This window comes from Apaloderma vittatum, unplaced genomic scaffold (genome assembly GCF_000703405.1).
Source record: "Apaloderma vittatum isolate BGI_N311 unplaced genomic scaffold, ASM70340v1 scaffold5119, whole genome shotgun sequence".
In the NCBI taxonomy this organism is placed as follows: Eukaryota; Metazoa; Chordata; class Aves; order Trogoniformes; family Trogonidae; genus Apaloderma; species Apaloderma vittatum.
The window spans coordinates 9828-27389 of record NW_009734530.1 but is presented as its reverse complement, the minus strand read 5'-3'; the positions used below and the strand labels follow the sequence as shown (position 1 = coordinate 27389).

At 39.4% G+C, this 17562-nt stretch overlaps 1 protein-coding gene across 1 annotated transcript; it reads right to left on the bottom strand.

The window, feature by feature from the left end:
* Window positions 1-633: 633 nt before the first annotated feature.
* RCBTB1 (regulator of chromosome condensation (RCC1) and BTB (POZ) domain containing protein 1) lies at window positions 634-17013 on the bottom strand (the record flags this gene model as incomplete). The annotated part of the gene is made up of 10 exons (XM_009876314.1): window positions 16870-17013; window positions 15876-16026; window positions 15152-15318; window positions 12636-12794; window positions 11479-11586; window positions 10429-10571; window positions 6815-7005; window positions 2089-2215; window positions 1459-1610; window positions 634-764 (listed from the first exon to the last, which is right to left on the bottom strand). Coding segments are annotated over exons 1-10 (1473 nt in total), but the record flags the coding sequence as incomplete, so codon positions are not given.
* Window positions 17014-17562: the final 549 nt, after the last annotated feature.

Below are 17562 nucleotides of genomic sequence, written 5' to 3'. Positions count from 1 at the left end.
CAACACAACACATTCTATGATTCTATGATTTCATTAACGTATTGTGAAGATTGAAAGTGCATTTGATTGTGGCTAAACAAAAAAAAAAGTGCCAATGAAACCACCCTGTCAATCAAAAAACCCCAAATGCACTCACTCCCCCAAACCTGCCACCACATGACATCACACACACCACACCACCTTCCAAATAAGTAACTTAAGGCTTATAAGACAGCTTTTCATAATGTTAAGGGTTTTGCTTCCCTTGTTTTAGAGTTAGTGTTTTCATCCTCAAAATTTTTTGCTACAGTCTTCCACCCCCAAATGGTAATTCATGAAACTTGGCACAGCATCATAACCTTTCACCGTAAAACTAAGCAACGCAAACATTTACAGACACTGAGTCTCATGAGTCTCAGCCTGGGACTTCAGACATCTTTAGATGTCTGTCTACTCATTTACCTTCCCATTACTGGTTTACTGGAGGGGAAAAAAGTTTTTCTAAGTCCAACATTCTCAAATTCTGAAAATGTCAGATAGTATTATCTGACTGTAAGTGAGAGAGAGCTTATAAGAAAATATAACTGGCTGCTTTTTTCCAGTTAAAGTCAGAAAGCAGTCATCGATTTAAGAGACTCAAGTTTAGAAGTTTACCTCTGCATCATATCTGACAGCAGCAGAGAGCAATGAAAATGCATTTTCCACAGAAATTCCTCTCTTGATAATGTGCTGACACAGTTTTTTCAGTCTATTTTCACAGTACGAAGTAGCCAAATCCAAAAGCCCTGCAATTAAAATGCCATCGTATTAGTCAGTTGTAATGATCTCTGCTCTTTCAACAACACTTTCTGCTCCGGGGCTACAGATTATATCTGTGCTCTGTTTGCCACATTCTACAGGTCTCTAATGTGCTTTTTGCAAGTAGGTCACCGTTCAGAAAAATGTATTTTACCATTGCACAGGAAGAAAGACCTTTTATTACCTCATGCCGCAATCCTGTTAATCTCTGTAAATACGCAAGCTGTTCCACTGATCTGCATACCCAACTGTTTGCGAGAGTGGAACTGCCACAAAACAGGCACCACGATACGAGCAAAAGTTGCTATTATAAAAACCTGTGCTTGGATTACAGCTTGCTCTTTGCTCTGCTGTCTGAGCTTCCCCTTTTAGAGCTACCAAGATTCTTCGATGTTATCCTGAACAGTGACCGAATCAATTCAGTAAAATGTGCAATATTTGAACCCAGAAAAACAGTTTCTCTCCCACGCTTGAAGAAGCTGCTCATAGTTTATTTCTAAATATGCACCGCTTTTGCTGTAGTAGGTTTGCTACAACAGTATTTTAAAGACAACTTAGTTGATCACCAGTAAAATGCATTATAGGCTAGACTAGAAGCCTATACTAATACATTAATTCTGCATCCCCTGTCTCAGTTTTTCTGGATGCTGCTTTCTAGCATAATTGGACCATAAGCAATACCTATTGCATCTTCAGGCGGAAGGTCAACACTGTCTGTATACAAGTACTCAAGAAAGGCACGATACACAGGATAAGAAAACTGGTCTATTTCTATCACTTCCTTCATATCCTCATTCCAGTATGACTGGAACATGGTTCTGAAGTGTTCACACCTAAGAGACAAAGACATCATCTGGAACACATGAACATTATATTACAGTCCCACTGAAATACATTTGGGGGGTACTATGTGATATTCACAAAAATTTTACCATATCCCATCACAGCCTGTAGTCCACATTTTGGTTCCTAATACTGTGGGCATTGTTATACTTAGGCATTAAGATAAAACTCTCATTTGATCTATGCTACAGAAACGTCTGTGTGAACATTGCAATCACATCAATTTAATAGAATTTAGTATCCCAGGAACAACAAATATGCACAGTGAAAATTGAATATGGGCCATTTTAAGACAGAGTTTTGATTCAACTCCTTTATAATCACTCCATTTAAAGTGATTATGGAAACACAGATGCTATAGATTACAAGTTTAGGGGTCTCTTCCCTACCCTTTACTTTCCCCCGCCTCCAGATTCAACATTAAGAGGTTATTGTGTATAAACAGGAGTTGTGAAACATGACCAGTACCTGATTTTCAGAACAGCTTTGTGGACATGAATGTACTTTCCATCCACACGGAACTTCAGGTCTGAGGTTTCTGGGCTGTCAAACTCCTTCTTCAGAGACTCTGCTACTGTTAAAAAGTCTTCGTGCTCTACAGGGACAATTTTAAAACAAACAACAAAAAAGCATTAGGCATCTTAAACAGAACACACACATCACCAACTAAATCTAACCACTCAACCAAGAGCTTTGTGAAAGAAAATAGGTCAGTATGAGGGCTCCATTGGCTTAAGTGGTGAAATGGGAAGAATTAATTAATCCAACACGTTTATTCCTGTTGGCAAGGACTGCTCCACAACAGCTACAGACAGCGGTGGTCAGCGGATCATAACCAGTGAGTTCCGGCTCATTGCACAGAGGTAGCGCAGCACCAAAGGAAGTACCTGGAGAATCTCCTTTCTCATTCTCCACTGGGGCACCACCCACGACGTTGCCAGCCTCCTGGAAGCTCAGTGCTTGGGCTGGGTCAGCTCAGCTCCGTAACCTGCCAATTATTCTCTGCAGCTAACCCACAGGCTGCTGGCAGCAGAACTCCACCTGCAATGTGATATACCATACAGTACTCTAGCCACACTGACACTGTGTGATCAGAGCCTAAAGCGTAAGAAAATACGGCACCAGTTGGCCACTTTGTTGTGTTGGCAGATTGGATACAGCCTGCGGGTTGTCTATTAAGGCCTTTACCAGGGCTCACTAACACAAACTGTCACTGACATTGCTATACTAAGTTTATTAGTCAGTTACGACAACACAAAAGCCAACAGCGGTGCTGCTGAAGAGAGATGGTACATATTGTGCTCTTGGTAAAACCAAGACTTAAGCAATTTTGGAAGAGGATTAAAGCTGAGATATCACAGCTCTTTGACTGTTCTTTATATTAAGGCCTAAGGCACTGGTCTCACAGAAGTCCCATTCTGTGTCTCTAGAAATCATGCAAAACTAGCAGCACAAACCGGCTAAAGTTTGTGGTAGAGTAAGAACTCTGAAGTTTTTTTTAAAAACCTTACTTAACCCACTATTTGAAGCTTCTTTTGGTGCAGCTTGGAAGGGTGTTTCAAAACTTGTGGTTTCTAACAAGCAAAGTATGGAAAAGAACAGTAAGTGGATTTCCACTGTAACAGGATGTGGTCAGTCTCCTGTGTCCCACAGGACCCTGTATTGATCATCCATATGCAATCCATAAATTACCCTCCACCATTAGGAACAGCTAAATGAATTGGTATTTAAAAAGAAATATTGCTACAACACTGCTCTAACAGAAAAATCACATCTGTGCCACAAAAGACCATATACTCCCCTGATTTACATGGATCATCCACAGAATCTGCATCTCATCAGGGCTAACTAAGCCATGCTCCAATGCCCCTTCATTTGCTCATGTGATTTATTTATTTTTTCCTAGGTCATCAGCTTAGCTTAAGCTAAGCAGTAGATCAACTTTCACTCCAAATACCTTAAGTTCTTTCCTGAAAAAAGGCTGCAGATTTGTACTTTACCACAGTCAATCCTGAGTGATCGATTCATTTTTTTTTTGGCAGAGCCATCATAACTGGAAGTAGAACAAAAAGCTTTATGCAGAGTTAGCTCTCACTAAGAGAAAAAAAAAAAAGAAACCTCAAAAAGAAAAAAGAAAAAAGCTTTCTTCACCTAGATGATTTTTAAAAGTGAGAGAAAGAAAAAATGCATATGGAAACTGGAGATTAAAAATGCCCCCAGAACTAATGCTTTTAAGTATTCAGTAAGCAGGATTATCAGAAGAAGAGGAGGAGAACCCCCACAGGCTAAAAGTAATTAAAGCACAGGTGCAAAATTCAAATACCTTGTTATATGCTGGCTAGGAGTACTTCATAAAAGTCAAGAATTTAAAAGATATCGAAACTGGAGAGATGTCACCAGTTAGCTCAGTCAGTTGAGCGTGGCACTAACAACGCTAAGGTCACGGGTTCGATTCCTGCTCGGTCCCCATGTGTTGCCTGATCTAGTCGAGAGGTGGCATCCCTGGCGACAGGGAGGCTGGATTAAAATGATCTCTAAGATCCCTTCCAGCCTGGGCCATTCTATCATTCTATGATTTAAACAGCCTTCACTATTAGTAAAAGGCAGACTTGGACAACCATCAGACCTCTACACAGGGCAAGACTAGCACATATCGCAGAGGATTAGAGAACGGAGAAAGTGAGAAGTGGGATAAAATGGGACTTGGATTTACCCAGAAGCAAATCCAAGCTAATCTTCTCTCTCTTTGGTAAAACTAGTCAGTTTTCCTCTACAGAGATGCTATTCTCTGGACCTTCATAAACATGACAATGTGCTAAATAAGAAGTTAAGGTGGAGAAGCTGGGTGAGGGCAAGCCACATAAAAAGATAAAGTCTGAGCCTGGAGAAAGGTTACAGGTTACTTTGGATATGATCCATCCACAAAACCAATTTTGTACAGGGACTAACAAAACGAGGATCTGTTGTCAATATGACACCAGATTAGATCTCCTAAATGATCTTAAGAACTGAAGCGGCAGATCTAAGATGAAAAGTTTTTCATGTTTTGCACGTGAAAACACCTTTTTGTTTTCAAGGAAGTGCAAGCTAAGCACCTCACAGCACATTTGGGGTAAAATAAGAATTAGCAGCATGTGAATCAGAGATAATCAAAGAGAAAGGCTTGGGCCAGCATCCCAAAGTGTAACCCAAGGCAGTGTAAGAAGAGAATTCCAATACAGAAAACAATTGTATCAACGTCTTGTTTTACAGGACATATTATTTACAAGTCTGCCTGCCTCTGGGGAAATTCAAACTGAGTGAAAGTTGAGAGAACTCTCATAAAATGGAATTCTGTTTCTTTACTTGTCTAACATGAAACATAGGGGAAAGATTTTCTATCATCTATTATTCATATTGGAAAAGAAAGCTAGAGACAACACTTGAAATTCAAAGCTGTTGGATACCAAAGTAACAAGCAGCATGATGAGGGATTAGTAATAGTTTTCATAGGAAAATGATGAATGATCCAGGAATCCTTCCCAGTCCTGAGCTGGAGCTCAAACAATACAATGCAGGAAATAAATAATATTCACAGTGCCATGGTAAAACGAGACTCTCTCCAGATATATGTTGGCTAATAACCAGTCTCGTTAACCCTACTCAGTATCCTGAGCTACTACATTAGACTGTTTTCTTCAGAAGAAAAAAAACCTAGCAGTCCTGGTTTCAGCTGGAGTAGAGATAATTTTCCTTCTTAGTAGCTACAATAGTGCTGTCGTTTGGATTCAGTATGAGAAGAATGTCGATAATATACTGATGTTTTTAGTTGTTGCTAGGAGACCAAGGACTTTTCAACATTTCATGTTTTGCTAATGTGCAGGTGCACAAGAAGCTGGGAGAGAATGTGGCCAGCACAGCTGACACAAACTAGCCAAAGGGCTAGTCCACACCACAGAACATCACGCTCCGTGTATAACCTGGGGATACACGCCCAGGGGCAGGGGCAGATCACTGCTCAGGCATCAGTCAGCAGGTGGTGAGCAACTGCACTGTGCATCACTTATATTTTCTTGCATTTTATTTCTCTCTCTTTTCATTAAATTCCTTTTCATTGCAATTATTATTATTATTGCCAGGTTTTACTATTACTATATTTTATTTTAGCGATGAAACTGTTCGTATCTCAACCCCCAAGTTTTGCCTTTTTTTCCTCCGATTCTCTCCTCCATCCCACTGAAAGTGAGGAGTGAGCGAGTGGTGCCTAGTTGCTGGCTGGGGTTAAACCACAACACTAGCTAAAAGGGCGAGTTTTAATTGCTGGCTCTCTTTAAAGCCTGAATCATCCTGCCATGGAAGTGGTATCCCACAACAACCACTACGCTAGCACCAGCTGCCAATCACAGAATTTTAAGGGCTGGAAGAGACTTCAAAGATCATCTAGTGCAACTCTCCTGCCAGAGCAGGATCACCTACAGTAGGTCACACAGGAACGCGTCCAGATGGGATCTGAATGTCTCCAGAGAAGGAGACTCCACAACCTCCCTGGGCAGCCTGTGCCAGTGCTCTGTCACCTTCACAGAGAAAAACTTTTTCCTCATGTTTATGTGAAACCTCCTGTGCTCCAGCTTGTCCTGTCACTGGACATTACTGAGAAGAGCCTGGCTCTGTCCTCCTGACGCTCACCCTTTACATACTTGTAAACCTTAATGAGGTCACCCTTACAGCCTCCTCTTCTCCAAGCTAAAGAGACCCAGCTCCTTCAGCCTTTCCTCCTAAGGGAGATGTTCCACTCCCTTCATCATCTTTGTGGCTCTGTGCTGGACTCTCTCAAGCAGTTCCCTGTCTCTCTTGAGCTGAGGGGCCCAGAACTGGACACAATATTCCAAATGTGGCCTCACCAGGGCAGAGTAGAGGGGCAGGAGGACCTCTCTCAACCTACCAGCTACTCCCCTTCTAATACACCCCAGGATGCCATTGGCCTTCTTGGCCACGAGGGCACATTGCTGGCTCATGGTCATCCTGCTGTCCACCAGGATCCCAAAGTCCCTTTCCCCTGTGCTGCTCTCCAACAGGTCAGTCCCCAGCCTGTACTGGCACATGGGGTTGTTCTTTCCCAGATGCAAGACTCTACACTTGCTCTTGCTGCACTTCTTCAAATTTCTCCCTGCCTCGGTCTCGTGGCATGGCAGCGCCGTGCTGTGCTTGTTCTCACCTACTGATAGAAGCCGCCACATAACAGCGGGGGTGGCAAAGCAAGCAAAGACATCGTCAGTGCAGGCAAAGTGAGTGAGGTGGGGAAGGATCACGGACTGCCCTCGGCACTGGCCCCACATGTACACCTGGCCGCTCTGGGTCTTGGCAGCCGATGTGTGAGCGGAGTGGCAGGCTGCAATCTCCACGACCCTGCAAACAGAAGAAACCTTGTAAGATACTGACAGGTACGGATGGAATCAAGTGACTTTCCATATGCCTCATCAAAATAACAGCCAACCAAACCATGCATCTACGCTCCTGTACTCCTTTCTTTGTCCTGCATGAACGTGATAGGATTTGAACAGATATTTAAAAACTGCAATGACATTTCTGGAATGCTTGTAGATTTCCTTGTAATCAGATATTACTTTAACTATATCATTTTCATCAGTTGACATTCCTCCTTTTCTTCCATAACCATGGGAAAGGGATAACGTAAAATAAGTTTTGCTTTTCCCCCATTAAAACCAACACACATCAGACACTCTCAAGAATAAATGCTTTTGGAGCTTATGAAATTTCCAGTTAGGGAACAGGAGGGAAAGTTACACTACTAAGATTTTTGCAGAGCATTTTTCAGAACTTCTTTAAAATATATGTAGTAAAAATGGTCTAATTTTGAGATTAAGTTCTTATGCTTTTTTAAATAAACCCTTTATTAAGAAAAACTTCTACTCCCCTTTTGAACTGTTTTTTTGTATGTAGACAGAGATCTGACCTACTGCCTCTATTTCAGACTTCTTATTTTGCTGTTAGTTTCCTCAACGCTGAAACTCAGCACGGAACATGGACAGTGCTTCCTTTGAGGAGAGGAGAAGACACACACTTAACTTCACACTCTTGAAGAGTTGTTTTTTAACTGAAGTCTGTATAGGATTTCCACCCAGCTCACATAGTTCCTTAAAATATTAGAGCTGCTGATGCACATGTATCTATTCTTTTCTCCCATTGTTGAGGCAATCCCTGTCTTGCTATCTGGAACATTATAAGAACTGAGAAGAATCACACTTCCATTAAAAGGTCCACAAGGACACTTCCAGTGTCTCTATTCACACAATAAGCAAAACCCAGGGGAAGTCCCAGCATTAGTTAAAAACAAAAGCTACGTTTTCCTGTTTTTCCTCCATGCTAAAAATGCATCAAAGAATTTCATGGTTTAGTGCCAGAAACAGATCAACTGGGATAAATAAATGTCTTTCCAAGCAGTCTAACAATATACATACAAAAATATTTTCTACTTTACAGAATAATATCCATGAAGAGTCGGCTTTTTAGATAAAAAGCTTATGTAGCACAAAGGTGACCTTTTAAGTGCAAAAATTATTTCAAGGTAAACGACAGAAAGAATCTACAATCACTTTCAACATATACATATCAATGATTTCTGGCAGATAAAAGATTAACAGGTTGTTTCACACCATTATTATGTGACATGGAGATCTTTCAGCATCTCTACAAAAGACATCATAAAGTAATTATTTCAGGGATTATCTACTTTTCATCACAGCTATCCCTCTAAACTACTTCCTTCTCCAAACTTTTTCCTTAGCAGAATAAAGTCTTATTCTATAGTAACTATACTATACTTCAGAACTATAGTAGCACATGTACTATAACGCATGTATAGTAAATGTACAGGATACATTAAGCATACACATCAAAATTTAGGAAGCTGACCTCCACAGCTGTTCCTCCAAGCTAACACAGAATAAAGACTAAAAGTTCCTTACAAGCTATCGCAGAATGTCAGGGGTTGGAAGGGACCTCTGGAGATCATCTCCAGAGCAGGTTCACCTAGAGTAGGTTGCACAGGATGGCATCCAAGCAGATTTTGAAAGTCTCCAGAGAAGGAGACTCAATCACCTCTCCGGGTAGCCTGTGCCAGTGCTCTGTCACCCTTAAAATAAAGAAGTTCCTCCTCATGTCCTGTCACTGAACATCACTAAAAAAAAGACTGGCCTTATCCTCCTGACATCCACCCTTTAAGTGTTATTGAGTGTTGATAAGATGCCCCCCCTCGGTCTTCTCCAGACTAAAAAGTCCCTCAGCCTTTCTTCATAAGAGATGTTCTAGTCCCCTAATCATCTCTGCAGGCCTTTTCCATACCCTCTCCAGCAGTTCTCTGACCTTCTTGAACTGGGGAGCCCGGAACTGGACACAGCACTCCAGGTGAGGCCTTATCAAGGCAGAGCGGAGGGGGAGGATGACCAGGAGGCCACACTATATGAATACAGAATATGCAGTATTCTTCAGGATAGCACCAAATCCTCCAAAGGAACTGCCACCAGCATTACATATAAATGACAGATGAGTTATATAAATGAAAGGATCAGGAGAAGCAGCAGTAATATGCTTCATGGGGAATGACAGCTCACCCACTTACAGCAATGTTTCCAAGGGAACCAAGTCAAGCAAGATGAGTAAGTTCAAGTGACTTATCTCTCCCTTAGATTCCAAACAGAAGTTCTATGATATTTCCTCCCTCCTTTAGTCATTGAACAAATGCCAGTGTTATTATAATCCCATGCTTGAGTTCATGTACAGTTCTAAATGCAGCAGTTCCCCTTAGTTCAGTTAAGAAATAAATTGCTAAGAAAATAAAGCTGATCTATTTGCAAACATATGTATTTACCTTCTAGTTATTTTTTAAAGAAAATTTCATGACGCTTTGCTAGTGTCATCTCCTTCAGAGACAAGCCAGTCTCACCTCAATGGTTTCTATTGTGATGGTTCCTTTTTCTTTCCCCCTCATCTCTCCTAAATAATCTCAGTACTGTGCAGCTTTTAATTTAATGTTCAGTGCCAGAAACAAGAAAAAATAGGAATGACCTCCCAGAAAGACAGTTTAGAAATGGAGGAGAAAAAACAACCTAGTTAAGAGGAGATTACAAATTAAGAGATTTACAGTTTAAGGGATTTATAGACTAAGAGGTTTCCAAACTGAGGTACATTAATCTGTAGGTATATGCATGGGTCCAGAGAATGAGACTGAAGTCCAAGTTTGCAGGCAAAGTGGAGAAGAGCCATCCCAAATATGAGGATGACAAGGGTTAGGGGTATTCTTTTGAGTCTAAGAAACTACTCACTGGTACCGGGGATAAAAGTGGTATTACCTGCCCTCAGCTCTAGGAACCTTGCAAATCAAGTTTTTATGTAGTTGGCTACTGTCAGCCTTTCAGAAAACTGTTTTTTCTTCCCATGTCACTTCTTACAAAGGTGGTACTTCCTTTCCCCCATTTTGTGGTTTTGGTTTTTTTTTAATATAGGACTCAATATAACTTAAAAGCTTAGTTTGTCCATTACATAGCTCCAAATTTTCAACCACAGGAACCATATTTATGATAACCTAACACTCAGTTATTAATTATCTTTCAGTATGCTTATTTTCAATAATCATTAAAGCTAGCAAAAAGCACGCAGTCTATACAGTGACTTAACATCCTTGCCTGCACTTTAAACATCAGCAATAGCAAAACAATCCACCAAGCCCTACACATGCACGCTTCCAGTGCTAGAGACTGCAATAACACATGCTCAGACTTATCAACCCAGAAACAGCTTCAGCAAGATTACCTTTCTTTTTCCATCATGATCTGCACCGGGCTTAGCTGGTTACTTTTATTGCCAGATCCCAGCTGCCCATAAGTGTTAGCTCCCCAGGCATAGAGCAAACCCTCATCTGTTAGTGCTAGTGTGTGCGCATAGCCACAGGCAATCTGTAAGTAAATGTATAAGCATTACTACTCAACAAAACAGAGATGAGAAACAAAATTATCGCACACATTACCTTAGTCTAGCAGATGTTGAACATCTCAGGCATTCTTCATTTAGTGCTAAAATGTGCTATTTCTCAGTACTTAAAAGCTAACGCAAAATACGTTAACTTGTAGGTACTGGAAAAGTCACAACTAGGTTCATTCAGTTGTCATTGGTTACTCCTAAATAACTTACTGAACTCTTGCAAAGCCTCCTTAGCCTTTACTGGGTTTCAGTTGCAGAGTCTTCAGACAAAGAACAGTGAACTTCATCACCATGTCTTGCAACACTGAAATACTTTCAGAATTTGCTATTTTCAATACTATACTAACTATGAGAGCTATGGTTCAACAGCCAACAACTGTTCAACCCAAGTTATCACATGAAACTCCACAGAACCTTACTAACAACACAGGAAATCCCAAATTTTAACTTTATTCTTTAGTTGGAAAAAAAACTAACAAAACTCAATCACCAAACAACCAAATGCACATCCATGACTCATTTTCCCCTCTCACCTCATTTCTGAAGGGATAATTAGAATGTTGATGTAGAATTTAATTTGAACATCTTGTTTCTCCCTTCATTTCTTGTCTGCCTTGTGCATTTCATTCATGCAGTTTCATAATTTGTATCCACAGCATACACCAGCATACTTATAGTTACACTAGTTAACTTTAAATCACACAGAACATTTACAAAAGCAAGTATTTTATAGCTTGCTTACACTTTTTATAAGCCTAATATAATTTATAGGAGCTAAAAAAATAAATCGGTAGTTGAACTGTAAAATCTACAGATTCCAAAGAAATAGTTTTAGCAAACGCTAGCAGCATGAATGTATTTTCATTTCCACATTAGACATACCTGGAGTATACACACGCCATGTAGTGCTGCCACTCTGCATGGGGTTAGTTGGTTGCCGTTATTCCCAAGGCCTAGCTGACCGTTACCATTGTAACCCCAGCCATAAACCTGATTGCAGAAGGAAAATAAAATTAAGCCGGTCCTCCACAGAAGTATACAATTTTTAAATATCAAGCACAAGTCAAAAAGTACATATTTTACCAAGAAACTGTACACTATTTCAAGAGCAATATAGGGGAGGCTGAAAGATATTAAACATACTGCAATGCCTGTATTGAACTTTTCAATCCCAAATTTACCTTTCAATGAAGCTTTCTGAAATATATATCCTTGAAGTACTAGGAATTTTGCAATAAACTTACCGTACATCAAAATGCCTCCTATGGCATCAAAGCCATAGTTGACTTTTACACCTCCCTTTCTCCTTATTACTTTTTCTTTTTTAAGAAAACAAGAAATTAGTGATTCTGATCAGCTGATCTGCTATTGGACTAACTTAAACTGAAGTCTCCAGTTTAGTTCTGCTTTTTCTTCTAGTTTTGTTGTGGTGGACACAGCAAGACAAATGCACGTACAACAAAAGCTCATCTCAACTTTTACAGACCCACCAGTCAAAAAGGAATGCTAAGCTCCAAGTCTGGTGAAATGCAGTAAAACTGAGGTTACAGTTCACACCCAGAAGTAAGACAGCACCATAAATGTATATGAAAGGGAACAGCTGCACAATACTAAAGGAACAACTTTGTTTAACTGCCAGCCACAAAACCAAACCAATGTGTTTAAGGACCATGACAAGTCTGTATTCTTGCAGAAAGATTAACTATTAAATGATTCACACTTTCAAAAAATCTAAGACGTATGTTAAACAGCCTATTGAAGTATGAAGACATGTTTAATACAACTGTTCAAATTTTTGCACTTGCAGACTTAGTCAGAATTATGTTCTAATACAGTCTTTGCCATAAGAAGGGAAGTATAGTGTGAAGGCAGCAGTGGTAGAGGTTTCCTTAAACTGGTTTCACAGAAGTTATCAGTAAAACTCTACCAATGCAGCTCCATAACTTGAGGACTCCACATCAGCATTTCTCCATGTTCAGAAATTAACCTCAAAAGTTTGGGTAACAAGAGAGAGAATGCAAGAGCACAGCAGTACTTACCTCACCATTGTTTATTACAGCCATGGAGGAGGTCTGACCACAAGCAATGCCAACTACCATTTTACCTTGTAAACAGTTTGAAACTCTACGAGGACTTGGCTGGTTTGCTGTAGATCCAGATCCAACTTGACCACAGTTATTATAACCCCAAGCGTACAGCTGTCCATAAAAACAAACAAGCAAAAATCTGAAGTTTAAGCCTTAATAATAGCAATAATAGTAATAAATTACAATCTTAGTGTAGTCAGCATCAGATTGAGTAAACTACCATATTTAACAAGTTAAAATGTTTAAAATTAACTTTGAATAGCTAAAAACTATAAACAGCAATAGGACTGATCTAACAGATATGAACATAGTACTTTTTTCAGCTTCTTGCTGCAGAACTGGAACATCTCCCTACAACAGGAAACAAAAGGATTATATTTCCATATCAAATGCAAGTCAGGCTCTAAGATAAGGAGCACAGCAAGTGGACTGTCCTTATACGTTCATGATATTGCAAAAAGGAATGCAAGGCAGAATGTCATTTGCTTCACAAACAAACTGAACTCCCCAATTTACAGCTATTTAGTTTTCTTCATAGACCTCTCAAGCAGGTTATTGCTGGACGCCGATCGTTAACTCTTCTGTATCTTTCAAAAGCTCTGAAAGGAGATGGCTTTGTCAGCTCATATTTCACACTAGCAAAATTCTCTTACACAATGGAATTAACAAAAAAGGACCATCTCTTACAGTTCAAGTTTGCCAGTGGCAAACTAATAATAAGAAAACCAAAAATATTGGTTCCTTTCATCTTAAAGTCCAGAAGACAGGGAAGGAATTTGCTATTTAAAAAAAAAAAAAAAAAAGAGCTATGTATTTTCAATTCCTTCAAGCTGCACACACACCTATAGGTTGGCATAAAAATGTTTCTGATAGTTCATCCTCTGGTGCTTCACCCCATTAAAAAATTTGTCCTCTTGGAAATATCCAGCCACAGACATGCTAGCCTGTAAGAGCACACTGACAGATACCCTAATGTGAAGTCTGCACACAGGAAAAAAAATTGAAGCAGAGAATCTCAGAAGGCACATCAAAATATTCAAGAGCTAACCAGTTTTCTCTCTGAGAAGTACAAACAGCTGCAGTCCTTTAAGACTATCATTAAGATTTTTTTTTAATTTGCACTGCATTAAAATTGTACTGAATCAACTGTACAAATCAATTATGCCAAGTATTTCCATGAATATTTCCAACTTTGATGCCTCTCAAACTCCAGATACAGCGAGGGGTTTTGCAGCCAAATCTTTCTGCAAATAAAACTCCATTTAACACATTTCACCGCTTTCAGTATTATCACTTCTGGTGTAGATTAAACCTCAGAGCACAGACAAAGCTACTGCGGGGCACACTACGGATGGATTTATAGTACATTAACTAGCCACAATGGCGAGCAAGCTGCCCATACCAACTCTACAGTAAATAAAAAGAAACTTCCCCGCTTCCATTGAGATTTCAAGCACATTACATTTACTAGAAGAGACAGCACAGCCATCATAGGCAGCTACCACACCGCAGCTGGGATCACCAGTTTAACTAATACACAAACATCCTTCTATTTCCCGCAAGCATATCAGATTTTATAGTTTAACCAAGTCAAATATGACAGCATGAAGATCTTACCTAAGTGTAGGCTGAGATAAAATATAGACTACTTAAATTAACCCAACATCTCTTTCCTACCCTCAAAATACTGATTTGATACTTTGTATTTACAGTTGCACTATGACTCTATACTGAATCATAACACAGACATGCTCAGATTAACAGGACAGAAAGAACTGTAGTTTCCATTTTCATCTTCAGGAAAAAAAAAAAAAAAGCAGAGCTGAAACCAGGCTTTCAAACTCAAATCCGACACACACACATTGGTCAAACCTGACTAACTGGAACCAAATTGTATACGTTTCCCATGACACACAGCCTTAAGCCATGGAAATAAATATCGAAGTCTGGGTTTTGTGCTAAAACCAAGCGCTCTTTCATTAGCTGCACACACAGGTATTCAGAGGTGTGCAAAGTACTCACAGTACCAGTGTGGAAATCATGAAGACTACGAGAAACAGCCTAAACTCTAACGGGTGAATACAAGCAACTCAATAGACCTCTGAAATAGCAGAATTGCAAGCGTTTAACAAAGTTACATTTTTCACCTTACAAACCATTCTTTGACCTGTAAACAGCACAGCTTTCTGGTCTCATCCTTGACAGACATACAACAAACAAATGATACAAAAGTTCACTAAGCTTTTATTCCCTTTTTATGGATGGGCTGGTTGGCATCTTCTCAGTTGGGATTTGTGGGTGGGATTTTTTAATTGTTTTAAAGCGTGCTCTGAAGAAAAGGACAGTTCAGGGCAGAAGAAAAGGTTGTGTTGTGACTACACTGCAGAGAAAGAAAACTTCAGACTGCAAGGCCACCTGCGCTGCTTGCTTGAGAAAAGATTAAGAGATCTGAAGAGGTTTCAACTTACATCCCCATCGAAGGACAGCGCCATGGAATGATGAGAGCCGCAAGCTACTTCAACCACTTTCTTTGTTAACAGATTCGTGCAAACTTGAACAGGAATAATGCCCTGATTTGTTGTGCCATTCCCAAGCTGGCTGTAACCATTATGTCCCCAAGCATACACTTCACCATCTGCAAAAATATGTTAAGTTTGTGATAAAAATCACCAAAAATTCCAAGGAATCACAGAATGGCATAGGCTGGCTGGAAGGGACCTTAGAGATCATTTAATCCAACCTCCCTGTTGTGGGTAGGGACGCCTCTCAACTAGATCAGGCAACACACGAAGTTAAGATAGACATAATTCTAAACAATTAGTAAATGCAAACATGAAAGTGAAAGGACATGAACACAGAGTGAAACTATTACAACAATCTATATTGAAAAATTCTATACTTCATATACAACTATTTTATATACATGTATCACAGCAGAACCTCTAGATTTATTGTAGAAATACATAGGTAAGACAGAATATGTAATAAATGACAGCATAAAACTCTACAGTTGCAACACAATGGAAACTCACTTTACCTGTTAGAGAATACATTTAGTTCCACTAAACCCCTTAGGGCACATTACCCAATTAACAAGTCAATACAATTACACCTTAATCCATTCTTGTTAAATGCAACTACAACTCTAAATCCATAACCTATGTTTCTATAAAAAAAATGTTAATTTTCTACCTTCAGTGCAAAGTACAACATGGGGTCCACTTCCGTAACTGAGACTGGAAATCTTCTTTCCACATAAGGCTTCTAATTTCTTTGGTACTATTGTGCTCTGATTATCTCCAGTTCCCAAACAATTACTGCAATTCAGTCCAAAAACAAATACCTGAAAAAAACCCAGAGAAATATTAATTTGAAGTGATTTATACTCAGGTATGCACAGATGTGGTAAAGTCCAGGTCTTCATAAAGCTAGGACAGAGTTTTGCCAGACTCTTGAGGCCTGGACACTTGCCTCATGCAAGTTAACAAGTTCGAGAGTAACCACAAGGACACTTTGGAAGTTAACTGATGAATCTGAATTTCAGATCTGTGCAGGCCTGAAAGCTAGGTTTCTCATTTGCAATAACTGTACTGTAAAAAGTATTAAACTGTGAAAATGGAAGATAGTACCTTTTTTTAAAAGCAGTTTGTAAAGCGCAACCACAGCTGTACTGTGGGAAGCTCATCCTACAGGCAGCCTTGATAGGACTTAGAGGGGGAAAAAAAAATCTCCTACTCTACCTAGTCTTACAAGAAACTCTCCATTTAATATATCCCAGAACATCTAGTTTGTGTTCTTTTGGCAGTACAATGCTAACTTGCATTGAGTTTGCAAATCGCTAAAATCCATAGATAATTTTCCACTTCACAAGCCATAACCTTATATCTTTATATATATATTGTATACCTGGAGTGCTTGCACCATATTTCAAGCTACTACAACTTCTTTTGAATTCTGACTGTCTTCAAAAGTGCTGCCCTTTGCCATATGCAAGTTTTCTAAATGCTCCATCTGTATTGTTCCCATACAAGACTAAAAAAAAAATAAATTACAAGTTACATCCAACATGGTTTAAAATATACAAGTTTTACACAATGCTTTTGAGAAGCTATTAATTTACAAGTATTCAGTGGACCCTGAAAACAGCTAATTGTAGAGTATGTGTTCCACTTTACTACAGCCTTACCTCATCATTGTGCGTTATGTATATAGCTTCATTGGCTGATGTACCGAATACACATGCCTTCCGAATAGAAGCTATTTCTTGAGGTGACAGTAAGGTAAATATTGGCCACTTGCCTACATCCACCATGATGCTGCTGTACGTCATGATGTTTCTACAAGTAAGATGACATTGCTGCAATAAAAAAAATATAAAAGAGCTTATTAAAAAGTGTGGTTTGCACTTTCATCAACAAGCAATGACATAATTTCCTTTAAATGAGGGAAAGGACACGTGTTGTGGCTCTGAAAGTATAGCATTCTATTCTACATATGTAATTATATTTCCACGTATTAACGTGAACAAATAGCAAAAGTCATTGGTAGGACGCTGGAAGAACAGACTTTTTCTTAACAAGATAGTTAAGTAAACTGTATTCAGTATGACTGAATATTTGCTATTCTAGAACAAAACTTACCAGAAGCCTGTGATCTAGCAAATAGCCACTGGTAGCAGAATGGATTTCTAAGGGAATTCCAGCTGAAATTCCCACTTATAAAATTTCCAGTTGCAAAACCTTCTGTATTCTTATAACTCACATATGCTATGTAAGCAAGCTGTTGATGTGTATGTGAAACGTGCAAATGAAAATAAACCTGGGGCTGTTGAGCACATGACCCAAAACTGCCGTCTCCTGCGTAATCAGAAGCTGTTTTT